The sequence below is a fragment of the Astyanax mexicanus genome, chromosome 25 (assembly GCF_023375975.1).
Source record: "Astyanax mexicanus isolate ESR-SI-001 chromosome 25, AstMex3_surface, whole genome shotgun sequence".
Taxonomy (NCBI): domain Eukaryota; kingdom Metazoa; phylum Chordata; class Actinopteri; order Characiformes; family Acestrorhamphidae; genus Astyanax; species Astyanax mexicanus.
Genome location: NC_064432.1, coordinates 24,154,688 through 24,173,047, shown reverse-complemented (window position 1 = coordinate 24,173,047; position 18,360 = coordinate 24,154,688). Strand labels below are relative to the sequence as shown.

The 18,360-nt window shown below is 41.2% G+C and overlaps 2 protein-coding genes across 2 annotated transcripts in view; one reads left to right on the top strand and one right to left on the bottom strand.

The window, feature by feature from the left end:
• The window catches only part of tarbp1 (TAR (HIV-1) RNA binding protein 1), a 32,449-nt gene extending 14,996 nt beyond the window's left edge, over positions 1-17,453 (top strand). The window contains exons 18-30 of the mRNA XM_022682064.2: positions 711-904; positions 1,020-1,091; positions 2,448-2,568; positions 2,767-2,877; positions 3,852-4,004; positions 4,089-4,181; positions 5,257-5,459; positions 5,612-5,693; positions 6,579-6,744; positions 8,345-8,524; positions 11,183-11,307; positions 12,026-12,162; positions 16,069-17,453. Of these exons, the coding sequence (XP_022537785.2) occupies positions 711-904; positions 1,020-1,091; positions 2,448-2,568; positions 2,767-2,877; positions 3,852-4,004; positions 4,089-4,181; positions 5,257-5,459; positions 5,612-5,693; positions 6,579-6,744; positions 8,345-8,524; positions 11,183-11,307; positions 12,026-12,162; positions 16,069-16,231 (1,800 nt within the window). The 3' untranslated portion in view covers positions 16,232-17,453. The remainder of the gene's footprint in view (positions 1-710; positions 905-1,019; positions 1,092-2,447; positions 2,569-2,766; positions 2,878-3,851; positions 4,005-4,088; positions 4,182-5,256; positions 5,460-5,611; positions 5,694-6,578; positions 6,745-8,344; positions 8,525-11,182; positions 11,308-12,025; positions 12,163-16,068) is intronic.
• The window catches only part of fam184b (family with sequence similarity 184 member B), a 276,012-nt gene that overhangs the window by 23,732 nt on the left and 233,920 nt on the right, over positions 1-18,360 (bottom strand). The gene's annotated exons all lie outside the window — the stretch shown is intronic.

The following is an 18,360-nucleotide window of genomic DNA, read 5'->3' as shown; positions in this document are numbered from 1 at the left end:
TGTTGTTATTTCAGCCATTTCTCATTTTCTGCAAATAAATGCTCTAAATCAGAATATTTTTATCTGGAATTCGGGAGAAATGTTGTCTGTAGTTTATAGAATAAAAAAAGAAACAATTTTAATTTTACTCAAACATAAACCTATAAATAGCAAAATCAGAAATTTAAGTTATCTATTAATTTTTTCCAGAGCTGTATATAAATACATGTCTATGGTCATGATCAGTACAGTGATAGCGGAGCCCAGAGCTGTAGCTAATGCTATGCGTTGTAAACGGTGCCTTATTTATTATTATTTAAATATCAGAGCTGTTAAGTATTACATGACATTGCAAAGACTGTTATTATTGTAAAAATATCTTTATTTTAAAATATTTCTAAATGTTGTTCTTCTTGCTGCTTCTTAGAGTTGCAGTGCTGTTAGCCAATCAGAGGCGATATATTTTTGCATGTATGAATATTCATGAGCAAGAGCCGAAATTCTATCGTTTCTCCCGCCCACTCCTCCACCGGACTAAGGCAGCGTTATACCGGATCACCGGACCACTTTTTTTTTTTTTTTTTTTTTTCTCCAAAAAAAACTAAAAAAACCCCACATGGCATTCATTCACAATAGAGTTTGTAATTGATGTGTAATTGGTCTATAAATGAATTGTGAATTACTTTGTAATTAAATGTACTAAAGTAAAGTGTTTGTTCTCTCTGTTGAAGATAACTCGTGAGTTGATGGAGTTGTCGGAGGCGAAGTCGGGAGTGTTTAATGTTCTGATTCAGCACTGCTGTGAGACCTGGCTGCCCTCCGACCCGAAGAACCGCACTGACTCCGCCTTTCAGAGCGCCTTTAACCACCTGGATCTGCTGACCGAGGCCTGTGTATACGGACCCGTCTTCAGACGAGATCAGAGGTACGTCCTGTCAGCGTTAATACACTTCTACTTCTCCATCAGCAGCCGGAGTCCGAGAGAGAGAGAGAGTACAGTAGGTCATGCTTGTCTTATCAGTATCTTTTGTCTTTTCTAGGCTGATTCAGGAGGTTCAGACCTATGTGGAGCAGCTTGGAGAGCAATGTGTCGCTAATGCTGTGATCAGCAGGTCAGGAAACACTGCTGTATATACTGTATATAGTATATTTTAATTTTTACTAGAATATTCAGTGCTTTGCCAAGGTTTCAGACCTCAGTAAGTTTTTATTTCTTCAGGAAAACTCATCTACACTAAATTATTTTAACTAATATTACAGTAAATACGAAGGAATCTTAGGAAAACCACAGCAACCAACCGGGATACAACAGTAAACACCTTGGTTACCAAAGCAACCACCTAGTAACACCAAAGCAACCTATTAGCAACAAAATAGCACTTAGCAACACCCTAGTTTCCTATGGTATTAGCAATATGATAGCACTTAGCAACACCATAGCAACCTATTAGCAATATCACAGCATTTAGCAACACCATAGCAACCTATTAACAATATCACAGCATTTAGTTTATATTGTGATATAAATTATGCCACATCTCCCAGCTCCAACACCTGGGTTACCAAAGCAACCACCTAGCAACACCTTAGCAACTATCTTGTATCCATTTAGCAACACCACAATTAACACCTGATTTACCAAAGCAACCATCTAGTAACAACTTAGCAACAATCTCATGTCCACTTAGCAAGATCACATTAAACACTTTGGTAACCAAAGCAACCACCTAGCCGAACCAAAGCAACCTTTAAGCATTATAGCAATTAGCAACGCAATAGCAACCTACAGAATTTACAATATAATAGCACTTAGCAACACCCTAAAAATCTATTAGCAATATCTCAGCATTAAGCATCACCATAGCAACCGATTAGCAATGTCTCAGCATTAAGCAACACCATAGCAACCGATTAGCAATGTCTCAGCATTAAGCAACACCATAGCAACCTATTAGCAATGTCTCAGCATTAAGCAACACCATAGCAACCTATTAGCAATGTCTTAGCATTAAGCAACACCATAGCAACCTATTAGCAATGTCTCAGCATTAAGCAACACCATAGCAACCTATTAGCAATGTCTTAGCATTAAGCATCACCATAGCAACCTATTAGCAATGTCTCAGCATTAAGCAACACCATAGCAACCGATTAGCAATGTCTCAGCATTAAGCAACACCATAGCAACCGATTAGCAATGTCTTAGCATTAAGCAACACCATAGCAACCTATTAGCAATGTCTTAGCATTAAGCAACACCATAGCAACCTATTATTTTATGTAATAAAATAAATTTGATTACCCTCACACTATTAGTTCATATTCTAATATAAATTATGGCACATCTCAGTTCTACTATAAGAATTTTTCTAAAAATGTAATAAAATGTGTAATATATACTATATATATTGAAATATGGTATTGTCAGGTTGTGTATGTGAGGTTAGGTGTGTGTTTGTGTATCTCAGTGAGAACAGGGATGATCAGTTCCCCCGGCTCTGTGTTCTGGCGTTCCTGAGTCACCTGGACCCGTCTAACAGTCTGCACCAGAAACTGATGGAGGAGCTGGTCCAGCACTTACTGAAAAAGGTGTGTGTGTGTGTGTGTGTGTGTGTGTCCTTGATATTACACACTGTGTTTAATTATCAAGGTGCAAAATGAGCCATTTTGTATGTATATTTTAATTATTTAGGATATTTATAACAATCATGTATTTTTGTACAATTCTTTCATATCTGTCATTTTCTGTGTGTGTGTGTGTGTGTGTGTGTGTGTGTGATTTCCCAGGATGCGGCGATAACTAAGTCAAAAGTGCGTTACTATAGCAACTCCATGCATCACCGAGTAAAAAACAGAGTGTGGCAAACGCTACTGCTGCTCCTGCCAAAACTCACACCAGTAAGAAAAAAATATACACACATACAGGTTTCTCTGATTTTACTGTTTATAGGTTTATGTTTGAGTAAAATGAACATTGTTGTTTTATTCTATAAACTACAGACAACATTTCTCCGTAGTTATAAATAGAAATATTGTCATTTAAAGCATTTGTTTACAGAAAGTGAAAAATGGTCAAAATAAGGAAAAAGATGCAGAGCTTTCAGACCTTAAATATACCAAAATTTTTTGAGTTTAGGAATCAGTCCACCAATATTAGGTGGAATAACCCTGATTTTAATCACAGTTTTTTTCATGCATCTTGGCATCATGTTCTCCTCCACCAGTCTTACACACTGCTTTTGGATGACCTTTTGCCACTTCTCCTCAGCTTTCCTTTTCAATGGGGTTCAGAGGTTTTTCAATGGGGTTCAGGTCTGAAGAATGACAGATGGAAGCTGGGTTGAAGTGCAGAGAAAGAACAGATGGAAGCTGAAGGTTTCTAGAGGCTCAAGTCAGGTAAAGCTAGAAAAAAGCTCTTCATCAATGAAAAGAAAAGAAGAGTCAGGCTGAAGTTTATAAAAGACAGTGAGGATTGGACCATAGATGATCACAAGCCACCAAACCAAGCTGAACTGCTTGAATTTTTGCACCAGGAGTAAAGCAGCATAAAGTTATCCAAAAGCAGTGTGTAAGACTGGTGGAGGAGGAGAACATGATGCCAAGATGCATGAAGAAACTGTGATTTAAAAATCAGGGTTATTCCACCAAATATTGATTTCTGTAGTCTTAAAACATTAAAACACTAGTACAACATTTTCTGCAAATAAATGCTCTAAATGACTATATTTTATTTGGAATTTGGAAGAAATGTTGAGATGCAACTATGCATTACATGGACGAGCATTGTCCCGTTTGAATAGTGCACTGTTTAGAGTGTAATAATAAACAGTACAGTCCGTAAACATGCGTAACTCCGCCCCCTGTTCCTGCAGGAGTTCGTGGTTCAGTCTGTACTGGTTCCAGTCTGTGAGGCGGGTTTCTCCAGTAACCAGGCGTCCGTTAAATACCTGATCGAGTGGGTTCTGATCCTGATCCTCCACCAGAACCCCGCCCACATCCAGCAGCTGTGGGACTGTTTCAGTACGGTGAGTGGGTTGGTCCAGAGAAAGCCTCGGTGTTCTCCTGCAGAGGTTCTAGGCTTCTGATTGGCTTGTTTTGATGACCTACAGGATCAGGAGCAGGAGAAGACCAAGACCAGCATCTGCACCTTCCTGTCTGTCCTGGTGCACCTGCACGTCCTGCTGCCTCACCTGGAGGATAAGGTACAATACTGACACCTCCGGTCCTGTAGCTACACAAATTTATATATAATTATAGCTGCACACTGCAATTCATCCTAATTACCTGCTATACCACAGCAGCCCACCATGCAATACCATATATACCATCCAGCAACCATTAAACTCAATATCAGACACCTAGCAACAACTTAGCAGCGCCTTAGCAATTCGGTAGCAACAATCTAACAACAACTTAGCAGCCACCTACAAATACCATAGCATCCCCCTAGCAACATCATAGCAGCCATCTAGAAACAACTTAGAAGCCACCTAGAATCACCATAGGAGCTACCTAGCAACACTTTAGCAGCCATGTAACAACACAGCAGCCTCCAAGCAAGACCATAGCAGCCACCTATCAAAAATGTAGCAGCCACCTAGCGACACCATAGCAGCCACATAGCAAGACCATAGCAGCTACATAGCAAGACCATAGTATTCCCCAAGCAACATCATAGCAGCCACCTAGAAATAACTTAGCAGCTCCCTAGCAACACCATAGCAGCCACCTAGCAATAAAGTAGCAACAACCTAGCAGCACCATAGCAGCCACCTAGCAACACCTTAGTAGCCACCTAGCAATAAAGTAGCAACAACCTAGCGACACCATAGCAGCCACATAGCAAGACCATAGCAGCTACATAGCAAGACCATAGTATTCCCCAAGCAACATCATAGCAGCCACCTAGAAATAACTTAGCAGCTCCCTAGCAACACCATAGCAGCCACCTAGCAATAAAGTAGCAACAACCTAGCAGCACCATAGCAGCCACCTAGCAACACCTTAGTAGCCACCTAGCAATAAAGTAGCAACAACCTAGCAGCACCATAGCAGCAACCTAGCAACACCTTAGCAGCCACCTATCAACCTTTTAGCAGCCACCTAACCTAGCAACATCATAGCAGCCACCTAGAAACAAATTAGCAGTCACTTAGCAACATCATAGCACCTACTTAGCAATAATTTAGCTAGCCACCTAGCAACATCATAGAAGCCATCTAGCCTAGCAACACCATAGCAGCCACCTATCTGAAGCAGCAGTATCTCTGGTTGCAGGTGGCGCAGTGGCAGCGGGCGGTGGAGGTGGCGCTGCTGTGGTGCTTCAGTCATAACTTCAGTGTGCGGCTGTACGCTCTGCTGGCACTGAAGCGGGTGTGGCAGATGGAGGGGGCGCTGGCGGGTGGGCCGGCAGCTCTGGGGGGTCTGGGTACCGTGGTCCAGGCGTGTCTGCGGCAGGCCGAGACCATGCAGAACTCCGGGTGAGTCCCCTACCACAGATTATATATTTTATGTATTTATATACTCATAAAATCACTTTATTAAATAATACAGTGTGAATAAGAGTATTATATTTTATACTGTAATATATATGCATGTGTTTCTCTGTGTTTCACTGGGGGTCTGTCTACAGCAACGCCATGAAGAACTGGACCAAAATTCAGGAGCACTTCTTCTTCAGTGTCTTCCACCCTCTTAATGATTATAGTTTAGAGGTAAGACCGTGAATATATATATATATATATATACAGCTATATATAGCATATATATATAACAGCTCTGGGGAAAAAAGGGACTGTTTAAAAATTGAGTTTTTTTGATTTTACCAAATTTAAAACCTCTGGAATATAATCAAGAGGAAGATGGATGATCACAAACCATCAAACCACCAAACTGAACTGCTTGAATTTTTGCACCAGGAGTAAAGCAGCATAAAGTTATCCAAAAGCAGTGTGTAAGACTGGTGGAGGAGAACATGATGCCAAGATGCATGAAAAAAACTGTGATTAAAAACCACCAGGATTATTCCACCAAATGTTGATTTCTGAACTCTTAAAACTTTATGAATATGAACTTGTTTTCTTTTGCGTTATTTGAGGTCTGAAATATTTGAGGTCATTATTTTGAGGTTTGCACATTCTAGTGATTTTCCCGAGATTTGTATTTTAAAAATAAGCAAATAAAATCTAAGATCTAAGACTGAGTGTTGAGATTGAGCTCCTCAGTCATCGTTACAATAAGATCAATTATACAGAAAAACTTTGGGGGAATTTTGGTCTTTCCATGATCTTCAGAAGAACCAGCTGATGTCACTTCCTGTTGCAGATGTGACTTCCTGTTGTAGAATGATCAGGGTAATGTGTTATGGTAACAGGACTGAGTGAAAAATCTATTATGAAAAGGTTTTTTTTTGTTGTTTTCTTACTTACTTTTGCAATTATGTACAAGACACTATGCTTAATAATAAAATATATTTTAAAGTTATTTTGTGTGCACATTTATACATGTAATTTCCTGGGGACAGAAATGGCACCCATTCGGTGGAATATGCCTAATATTAGTTTTACAGACCTAACTCTAGCTGTTCTCTTCTGGTCTAGACGATCCTGCACACATTCCCCAGTCTGTCGGAGCTGGCTGATGATGAGTGGGTTCCGGTGTGGAAGCTGGAGAAGCTGGTGAACTTCCACTCCTCTGTTCCGGTGAGGAACGCTGGCCGGGAGCTGAGCGAGCTGCAGCCTGGAGACTGGATCCAGCAGGACAGAGGTAAACCCACTGGGTGGCAGCAGAGGACATCAGCCAGCAATCACCAATCACATACAGCCAAAACATCAGGTCTAAAATCAAAGTGCTGGAGGGAGGGGTGGAGCTTTAAGATGATTGAGATGATGGATTGTATTTATTTAGCTGCAGGACTGTAAAAAGGGCTTTTAGCAGTTGGATTGAATTGTTTTGGCATTGCTGCGTATCAATGCTGCCAGAATATTACATCATAAATGTATTTTATTCCATATTCTATTTTCTTATTTTTTTTTAATCAATAAATGAATAGAAACATTTACCTTGTCTATACACACTACTGTGTGTTTGTGTGAATACAGTCATGGATGAAAGTTTTAGCACCCAATTACACATGCAATTACACATGTTTATTTCCTTTGTGTGTGTATTGAAACAGCACAAAAAAAGGTAAATTTAATATAATTTCACTCAAACCTCCCAAAAAATGGGCAGAACAAAATGATTGGAATCCTCAACTTAATATTTGATTGGCATCAACAACTTTTTACACCTCTCAACTGGAATTTTGTTCCACGTCTCTCATACCTAAAGAGTTTCTTCTTCAAATTTTAAGATATCGCTACAAGGGTTCAATGCTATTTAGGTCCAGACTCATTGCTGGCTACTTTAGAAATCTTCTGCTCTTTGTTTGCATCCGTCTCTGGTTGCATTTTAGATTATGTTTGGGGTCATCGTCCTGTTGCAAGACCCATGACTCAAAATCCTTTGATAATCTTCAGATTTCATGATGTCTTGCACGAAGTCAAGACACCCAGTGGCAGAAGCAGCAAAACAGCCCCAAAACGTATTCAAACCTCCACCATATTTGACTGTAGGTACTGTAGGTGTTGACAGCATCCACCGTGATTCTCTTTGGCATATTCTTTGCCTGTACGATGTCCCTGCCATCTTCATCAACATTTTCAAGAACCTGTACTTGCGATCAAGCTGTTGCTCTTCCTCATTGCCCTTGACTACATCATGAGGGCCTGTGTTGTGCCCGAATTTAGCACCCCCATCAGGAAAAGCACCCCCTCAAGGGAGCGCGCACCTATGTCTTATTGGCTTTAACTTTTTTTTAGAAAATGAAAATACCCAAGATACATTGACTCTTAAGAAAAAATGAAAAATAGTCATGTCACTTCTTACAACTTCTTCCGAGAGGTGGTGCTTTTTCTGGCGGGGGTTCAGCTGAATTCAGCTACATAGTAATGCCGAAATCTGCACCCCCACCAGGAAAAGCACCCCCTCTTGGCAGTGCATACACCCTGTCTTCTTGATAAAAGCGCCTTAACTTTACTTAGAAATACACTCCTGAGAGGCGGTGCTTTTCCTGTCGGGGGGGCTAAGTTCAGCACTACACTGGCATTCATTAAACCGACTACGGCCGCCTTGGTGATCTGGTATCGCCAACGATATCGCCCTATTCAGAGAAGAGGAGCTAAAACTACAGCAAGGAAAGACTGTTCTGGATGGAGAAGTTTAACTAAACTAACTGTAGGCGGTCTTTCTTTGTAGCTTGTAATGGCTTGTAATCACGTAATCATGTGTCACGTGTCCACAATCACGTGTACCTGTCCTGCAGGTGAGCTGGAGCAGGAGGAGCGCTGGGCTGATGTACAGAAGAAGATCGCCCCCTGGAGGCTGAGTGTGCAGGAGCAGGAGCCTCAGCTCATGGCCCAGCAGAGGGCGGTGCGCCTGGGCAAACTCACCAACGCCCTGGTGGTGGTGGCATCCCTCATCGACAAGCCCACTAACCTGGGAGGTACGAGACATTTAGCTCATTTTTATTATCTTAGCATCGAGTTGTAGAGGTTCCTAATGGAGTCCTGTGATGGCCCATCCCTTGCTGTTCTGGTATCATGCCCCCCCCCCCCCCCCCCCTATTTTCCTCTCTCTCTCTCTCTCGGCCTCCCTCTCTTTTGCTCTCTTTCTCTCTTTTTCCGCTCTCTTTCCTTTTCTATCTCTCTCACCCCCCACTTTTTTTCTGCCCCTCTCTTTTCCTGTCTTTCTCTCTTTCTTTCTCCTTCTTTCTTTCTTCCCGCCCCTCTCTCTTTCTCTCTTTCTTTCCCTCTCTATCTCTCTCTTCCCCTGTCTCCATCTTTCTTTCCCTCTCTATCTCTCTCTTCCTTCCTCTCCCTCTTTCTTTCCCTTTCTTTCCCCCATCTCTGATCCTCCCTGTCCCTTTTTTCCCCTCTCTCTCTCTCTCTCTCTTTCTCTTTCTCTTTCTCTTTTCTTCCCCCTCTTTTCCTCCATCTCTTTCTTCTCTCTCCCTCTTTCTTTCCCTCTCTATCTCTCCCTTTCCCCTTTTTCTCTCTCTCTTCTCCCTCTCCTTCTCTCTTTCGCTCTCTTTTCCTCTCTATCTTTTTCTTCCTCCTTCTCCGTCTTTCTTTCCCTCTCACCCTCTCTCTTTCCCTAATTTGTCCTCTCTTTTCCTCCCAATCTCTCTCTCCCTCTTTCTCTCTTTTTCGCTCTCTCTCTCTATCTCCCTCTCTCTCTTTCCCTCATTTTTCCTCTCTATTTCCCCTTTTTCTGTCTGTCAACACAAGTGACTATAACACACAGTTAACATGTCCAAATTGCAAATTGTGCCCAGTGTTGATTTCCCTCTCTGGTGTCATGTGAATTGTAGTGTACAATTCCCTCACACTGGCCACTGGATATTCAACATGCCACCTCATGGCATAGAACTCTCAGAGGATGTGAGGAGAAATAGAACTCTCTCTCTGCGAAGATAACCTACATTATTAGAATATTAAAGATTACTGTAAAACTCTCTTTTACAACATCTCTTTACATTTTAAAAGTAGAAACAAACATCTAGGCTTCCTCCCTCTAACTAGTATAACCAGTATAACCAGTAATGGGCTTTAATAAAAAACCTAGTGAGCAGAAACAGCAGTGGTTCAAATCTCCCTTTGTTGGCAGTGTAATGCCACAAGCTTTACAAAACAATAATAATAATACCTCACATATAAAGATAATATTTGGTGTGTGTGTGTTTGTGTGTGTGTGTGTTTGTGTGTGTGTGTGTTTGTGTGTGGGTCCTTGTCCTCTTTTGCTCTTACAGATAAAGTGAAATGTGTCAGGCTTTTCAGGCTTTTCAGGCTGTTTGTTGTTGCTAAGCTCTTCCGCTATGTTCCCCCGTCTGAAACATGGCAACCGAGCGCACGGTTAATATCAGCGTCCTATCGTACGACGCTTTCATCTCATTTATACTTCCAGCGTCTCTCCTCTCACCGTCCTTTCTTCACCTTCATATTTTCATTTAGCCAGAACCCATTTGATAAATAAATATTGACTCCTAATGATAAGATAAGACACAGGCTGCTTATTATTCTTGTAGCGTAGAGCTTTTTATTGACTCCAGCATCGTCCGGCCGGGTCACAGGAGCTCCAGTCCGACACTGTTAATCAATATTTGCCTAATTTCAGATGTGCTGTAATCTCCCGGCTAGAACACTCCGATTTAAACTATAGATTAATGAACTTTAGAGGACGTTTAAAATCAGCAGGAGATCATGATCAATCTATGGAGGAAGATGGATGATCACAAGCCATCAAACCAAACTGAACTGCTTGAATTTTTGCACCAGGAGTAAAGCAGCATGAAGTTATCCAAAAGCAGTGTGTAAGACTGGTGGAGGAGAACATGACAAGGTGCATAAAAACTGTGATTAAAAACCAGGGTTATCCCATTAAATATTGATTTCTGAACTCTTAAAACTTTATGAATATGAACTTGTTTTCTTTGCATTATTTGAGGTCTGAAAGCTCTGCATCTTTTTTCTGCAAATAAATGTTGTAAATTACACATTTTATTTGGAATTTGGCAGAAATGTTGTCTGTAGTTTATAGAATAAAACAGCAATGTTCATTTTACTCAAACATAAACCTATAAATAGCAAAATCAGAGAAACTGATTCAGAAACTGAAGTGGTCACTATGTACAGTACCAGTGAAAAGTTAGGACATGCCTTAAATCTCGGCTGCATTTTCTCTGGGTGGGTACAGTAGATGGCGCTTTTTCCTCTCCTCACGCCTAGGGTGAGGTGGATCAGCAAGAGGCTGCGTCTGTGAGCTGATGTATCAGAATCGAGTCGCTGCACTTTTCATTTTGTTATAGTTAGAATTATATTAGAGATGCACAATTTTATCGGAATTATATTGCAGTATCAATGTGGACAATATTTGAAACCGATATCTGATGTTTTGTTTATTGCATGCTGCTAAAGAACTAAGCGATGCTGACTGATGCTGGCTGTGATGCTTTAAGTCTTATTAATTTAATCTATTTTTATTTGTTTATTTGCTTTTAGTCTCTCTGTAAGTCATAAATGTGTATATTGGCATTGACAGAGATAAACGTGTAATATCCAATATCTGACGTGTGTGTGTGTGTGTGTGTGTGTGTGTGTATTAGGTCTGTGTAGGACGTGTGAGATATTCGGGGCGAGTGCTCTGGTTCTGGACAGTTTGCGTCACGTATCCGACAAACAGTTTCAGGCCCTCAGTGTATCTTCTGAACTCTGGCTTCCACTGCTGGAGGTGAGTATCTCTCTATCTCTCTCTCTCTCTCTCTCTATTCCCCTCTCTCTCTCTTTCTCTCTTTCCCTCACTCTCTTTTCCTCTCTTTTTATCACCCTCTCTCTTTCCCCTCTGTTTCTCTTCCCATCTCTATTTCTTTATTTATCTCTCTCTTTTCCTTTCTTTCTTTCTCTCTCTCTCCCTCTTTCTTTGCCATTCCTTCTCTCTCTCTCACTCCCTCTCTTTCCCTCTCTTTCTCTCCCTCCCTCTTCCTCTTTCTTTCCCTCTTTCCCCCTCTCTCTCCCCCACCCTAGCGTCCTCTTTCTCTTTCCCTCTTTTTTTTCCCTCCCTCTCCCTATTTCTTTCCCTCTTCCCCTTTCTATGTCTCTGTCCATCTTTCTCTTTCTTTTCCTCTCTCTTTTCCTCTTTTTTCCCTCTCATCCCCCTCTCTCTCTCTTACACTCTCTCCCTCTCCCTTATTCCTTTCCTCTTTCCCTCTCTCTCTCGCTCTCGTTTCCTCTCTATTTCTCTGTCTCTCAATTTTCCTCTCTCTTTATCTCCCTCTTCCTCTCTCTCTCTGTCTCTCTCTCCCTCTACTTCTTTCTTTCCCTCTCTTTCCTTTCCTAATTTTAGCATTAGCTTTCAGCAACACACTGTTAAACCACACGCTGCATTCGTTACAGAGCCATTAAGGTGAAATATCTCAGTTCATACTGAGTAAATCTCTGTGTTTTTACAGGTGAAGCCCTCTGAGCTGACGGACTTCCTGCAGCTGAAGAAGAGAGAAGGTTACTGTATAGTGGGAGTGGAACAGACGGCCAACAGCCAGAGTCTACAGGACTACAGCTTTCCAGAGAAGACCCTCCTGCTGCTGGGGTAAGACCACCAGAACATCCAACTACAAGCCCACCCACATTCCCACTGAGCACTACTGCATATAGTACTGAATGATATATATATAAAATCAATATCATGATATATATCTTCATTCGGGTCGATATTATATAATTCTCATATGGATGTGAGCAGTATAAAGCTGAAACATATCAACAGATACCGTATTATAAAAAAATACCGCACTATATGGCGCACTGTATTATAAAAAAGCATTTAAAGAAACACTAAAATGAACTTCTAATTCAATCTGCTGGGTGGTGGGATGAGGGGGGGGGGGTAGCTAACTAAGTTAAGTAAAGCTAAGTTAAAAACACAAAACTGTATTAAAAAAAGACTTTATTTATAACCAGTGTTAATCTACACACATTTTGCTCCTGAAAACTGATTATTTAGGCGAGTAACGCACTTCCGTTTCTTTACAGTAAACTTAGATTAGCAAATTTCTCCAGCACTAAGGCTGGAGCATTAGCATTAGCGCTTAACCACTCCAGCAGGGCTAGCCGGGGTTAGGAGGAGGCTACAGGCCGATAATACTAATCTCTGAATGGGGAAATGGTGAGCGCGGTTGGTGGGTAATGCTAATGCTGCTCCAGCAGTGCTAGCCAGGGTTAGGAGCAGGCTACAGGCTGATAATACTCACCTCTGAATGGGGAAATAGCGAGTGCAGCTAGCGGGTAATGCTAATGCTGCTCCAGCCTTGGTGCTGGAGAAACTTCACTGAAACTCCTGTATAACGCTGTACTTCAGCAGAGTGGCTTTACTGCTCCTTAATACCTGACTGGTAGAATTCATACATAAGACGCACTGGATTATAAGATGATTTGACGATTTTGGGGGAAATTAAAGGATTTTAGTCTGAAAAATACGGTATTTAATATCATGATAACTGACATATTGATATTAGTAAATCTGAGCTGTATTGCGCTCAATGTAAATTTAGATTTAGGTTCTTGTTATGAAGTCCATCTGAGCATGATAGTTGTAAACAGAGCAAAGATGTGAACACACACACACACACTTACACACACTCTCTCTCTCTCACACACACACACTTACACACACTCTGCGGCGGGGCTCTGTGGGAGCTGACACAGCGTTTGGATGTTATCAGGCTAATTGACTTTGCTCTCCCTGGGTGATTTCTTCACCTCCCTCTGCACTCTGTCGGAGAGAGGCATGTTCCAGCAGGTCTCGGTGCTTACCGGCACAATCAGCACACACACACACACACACACACACACACACACACACACACACACACAGTGATCTAGCGTAATATTATATAGTCATGATCATGTAGTCCATGTTGTAGTTCTATAATTATGAATGAATGAAGTTACATATATATATATAGCACCTTCCTAGAAACCAAGGACACTTTACAATCAAACTTTACACACACACACACACACATGTACACAAATCAGTATATTTGTTGCTTGGAGGGTGTGGCCAAATTGTATAATGTTTGATAATCTAATTGTTTTGAATCATAAGAGCTCTATTTTATTGATCTGTATGCAATCCATGCACTTTTCAGCTTGATTTAGGACATATCAGTGTGTCTTTGCTATCATAACCACGGGAAAAGTACACCATGCGAAGCGTCTCTTAATTAATCATGGGTGTGGTTCATTTTTGGCATAATGTGAAATTAACAAATCAGAGTGTCACTTGCTCATCATTCCTTTTAAGAATCAGGTGCGCTCTGATTTTGGCGGATTGCTATTTTAACTGCGCAGCTACCTGGACGTGTTCAACAAACGCTTCTCAGCAGAGGAAACTGAGCTGTTGGTTCACTCTTTGAAGGAGCTCCAGCAGCTGATTCACAGGAACAGCAATGTTATTGTATTTAGTATTCTCTTTATTGTTGATGTAAAATTGTTGAGGACGTGCCAAGATAGCAATGAATGTCTGACTGTTGATGTCTTGGCAATGGGAAAAACGCCAGAAACACACGCCCATCAGTGTAGATATATTCAGAAGCTCTGTTGCCATTTAAACGAGGCAGATGGAAGGTGTGAAAATAGGTGGTTGGGGGGGGGGGTTTAAGATAGCAATGAGCATTGCAACACATCTTATGCAGGGTGTTAGATAGGACCCAAAGTCTTAAACATACGAAAATCTGTAAGATTACTCTAAAACATCAGTCCATATGCTGCTTTCACGTTCCTTAATAGTTTTGTCTTTAGTCTCTCAGCTTGTCCAGGAATGCATGTGTAAAGGGTGGCACAATTCCTCTTCCCGACTAAACACACCAATTCTTACATAAAGCTGCTTTAAAGAGCCAAAAGATAGAGCTAAAAAGATCCCTAAACATCCCAATATGTGCACTATTATCTTTATTTATTAGATTATTTGTGTTGCATTGATTTTTAATACTGTCTGTCTCACTTTGAACCACTTAATAGGTAATGACATTTGACACTTAGTAGTACATTAAAGCTATGTGGTAATGATGTGTGTGTGTGTGTATGCGTGTTTGCACATGGTGATTGGTTGTGATGTATCATTTGGCTCTGTGGGAAAACAGACACCTGCAGTTCCTCACCCAGCGGGCGTCCAAATCAATGTCCAATCACAGCATGTTATCAGATTCATTTAGCAGCCCTGCTGTAGCTTCAGGCCTTTACTGTGTGTGTGTGTGTGTGTGTGTGTGTGTGTGAGATTGATTGAATCCGTATTCTTTAATCTGGGTTTGATAGTTAAATAAGGACACTTATACTGAACTTAATTCTAGCTAATGTGGCTCAATCGAATCATTATCATATGCCATTTTTTTCTCTGTCCTTTTTCTCGATTTTCTCACATTTGTTTTTCTTGCTCTGTTTTGTTCTTTTTCTCTTTTTGTCTCTTTTTTTTCTCCACCTTCCTTTTGTTTCTTCCGGTTACTCTCTCATTTTCTTTTTCTTTTATCCATTCTTTCTTCCTCTCCCTTTTTTAGTTGTTCTGTTTGTCATTGTGATGGTTGGTAGGTCGTTTGTTCTGTCTGTCTGTCGGTCATTCTGTCTGTCTGATGGTTTGTTGATCTGTTGGTCAGTCGGTCTGACTGTCTAATGTTCTATTGGCCAGTCTGTCCATCCGTCTGTCTCTATAGTGGTGTAATGGTCTGACGGTTTGTCGCTCTGATGGTCTACCGCTCTGATGGTCTACCACTCTGATGGTCTACCGCTCTGATGGGCTACCGCTCTGATGGGCTACCGCTCTGATGGGCTACTGCTCTGATGGTCTACCGCTCTGATGGTCTACCGCTCTGATGGGCTACCGCTCTGATGGTCTACCGCTCTGATGGGCTATTGGTCTAATGGTCTATCAGACTGCTGGTCTGATCAATTTAATGCTCTATCGGAATGACGGTCTGATGGTCTATCGCTCTGATGGTCGATCGGTCTGATGGTCTAGTGGTCTATCGGTCTGATGGTCCATTGGTCTGATAGTCGGAGGGTCTGATGGTCTTTTGGTCTATCTGTCTGATATGTATAGATCTGATGGTCTATTGCCTGACGGTCTACCGGCCTGACTGTCTGTCTATTTATCAGTCTAGCGGTTTGTCTCTGTCTGTTGGTCTCATGGTTTATTGGTCTGTCCTATCGGCCTGGCACTCTAATAGTCTATTGGTCAGTCTTTCTATTGGTCTGTCTGTTTATCAGTGTAATGGTCTATTGGTCTGATGGTCTTTCTTTCTCTCCGTCTATCGGTCTGGCAATCTAATGGTATGTCTGACAGTCGGTCTGTCTAATGGTTTGTCAGTCTGTCTGTCTGTCCCTTTCCTTTATTCTTCACTCATGACAAATTATAATCAACTAATGATAACAACAATAAAGCTAATATTAATAATTTCTCTCTCTCTCTCTCTCTCTCTCTCTCTCTCTCTCTCTCTCTCAGGAACGAGCGAGAGGGTATAGATGTTAATCTGCTGCAGCTGCTGGATGTGTGTGTGGAGATTCCTCAGCAGGGAGTAACTCGCTCTCTGAACGTTCACGTCAGCGCCGCCCTGCTGGTGTGGGAGTATACCAGACAGCACCTGGGTTGTGCTCAGGAACCGTAACTGCAGAACTGGATCAGATACAGGAAAAGACTCAGAGGAGACTGTGGGAGAATTCAAACCCACTTGTGGAATTTATCTGCATCATCGAGGACCTGCAGCTGATCCCCAGAGATGCTCTTACCTGTAACACCTGTAACACCTGTATCTGTAGACTGCCTGTGTTCTTTAAGTGATGCCAAAGAAGAACCAATAATTACATTTATGAAACAATTTTATGTTTTACTATGTTTCATAAAATATCCATATTTGACGTAAATTCACGCCAACCAGTTCAAAGGTTCTTTATGGTTATTTATACAACAAAAACATGGATCATCTTTGGCAGTGCTAATATAACTTCTATTATCTTCAGTTCCAGGACTGTTTCTGAGGTCAATAATCTGAGTATTTACACTTCTAAATCTGATCTCTTTAGATCAGACTATCCAGGGTCCAGACCTGTTTTGTATAGATCAGTTTAGGTGTTTTATATTGATTTTAAAGTGAAATAAACTCTTAATTTAAGATGGCATTATATAAGTGACTGGACTCTCTGCAGATGTATTGTTTAAGTAAGCAAAGACTATTCAGACTATTAAACCTCAATCTGGATACAATCTAGATATGCCAAAAATCCAATTTGAGGTGGTTTCTGGCTGTTTAGACTATCAAACCTCAATCTGGATACAATCTAGATATGCCAAAAATCTGATTTGATGTTTGGTGGTCTGAACAGAAAGACACCACATCAACCTGGATACGATCTAGATGTGCCAGAAATCTGATTTAATGTGGTTTCGTACTGTTCAGACTGTTAAACCTCAATCTGGATACAATCTAGGTATGCCAACAATCTGATTAGATGTGGTTTTTGACTGTTTAGACTGCCAAACCTCAGTCTAGATACAATCTTGATATGCTAAAAATCCAATTTGATGTTCGATAGTCTGAACAGAAAGACACCACATCAATCTGGACATGATCTAGATATGCCAAAAATCCAATTTGATGTTTGATATTCTGAACAGAAAAACTCCACATTTATCTACATATGATTTAGATATGCTTAAAATCGGTTTTGATGTGGCGTCTGACTGTTCAGACTATCAAACCTCAATCTGGATACAATCTAGATACACCTGTTTAGATCAGAGTCCTGTACTCTAATGGATGTGTTTGGACATGGCTGTATATTGATTGGTTATATTGATTTTAGATTGAAATAAACTCTTAATTAAAGGCAGTATTGTATGAGTGAGTGTCTGTGATTGGTTGCTGCAGTAAAGGAGGAAGTGTGTAATAAACTGAACAGTGGTGGGTTTAATGATGTGGAATAAAGTGGGCGGGACTAATGCTAAAGCTAATCTCAGCAGTAGAGTGTTTGATTTGCTGGAGATCATTTCTTCTCTTCGCTGCTGCGGCTCAGGTGTGCTCAGGTGTGCTCGGCCATAAACAGGTGTGTACAGGTGTGTGTATATGTGTGTATAAGTGATCCTAGGTGTATACAGGTGTGTTTGTGTATGTATGTTCAGGTGCGCATGTAGTTGTGTACTCAGGTGTGTGTGTGTTTACATGTATACGCATGTGTGTGTGTACACGTGTGCACAAGTGTCTGTTTGTGTGTACAGGTATACTCAGGTGTGTGTTTGTGTATAGGTATACTTAGGTGATTTGTGTAGCTGTATACATGTGTGTACAGGTGTGTATGTGTACAGGTACAGGTATACTCAGGTGTGTGTGCGCGTTTGTTTGTGTACAGGAATACTCAGGTGTGTGTTTTTGTGTACAGGTGTAAGTGTGTACAGGTATACTCGGGTGTGCTGAGGTGTGTTTGTTCAGGTGTGAGTGTGTATAGGCATACTTAGGTGTGCTCAGGTGTGTGTTTGTGTGTAAAGGTGTGGACTGGTTTAATCCAGTGTGTGGGTACAGGTATACTCAGCTGTGTTTGTGTGTACAGGTGTTTTAGTGTGTGTACAGGTATACTCAGCTGTGTACAGGTGTGCTGAGGTGTGCTTAGGTTTGTGTATATAGGTGTGTGTGTGTGTACAGGTATACTCAAGTATACTCAGGTGTGCTCAGGTGTGTGTGTGTTTAGGTGTGAGTGTGTACAGGTATACTCAGGTGTGTGTTTATGCATACAGGTGTGTGTG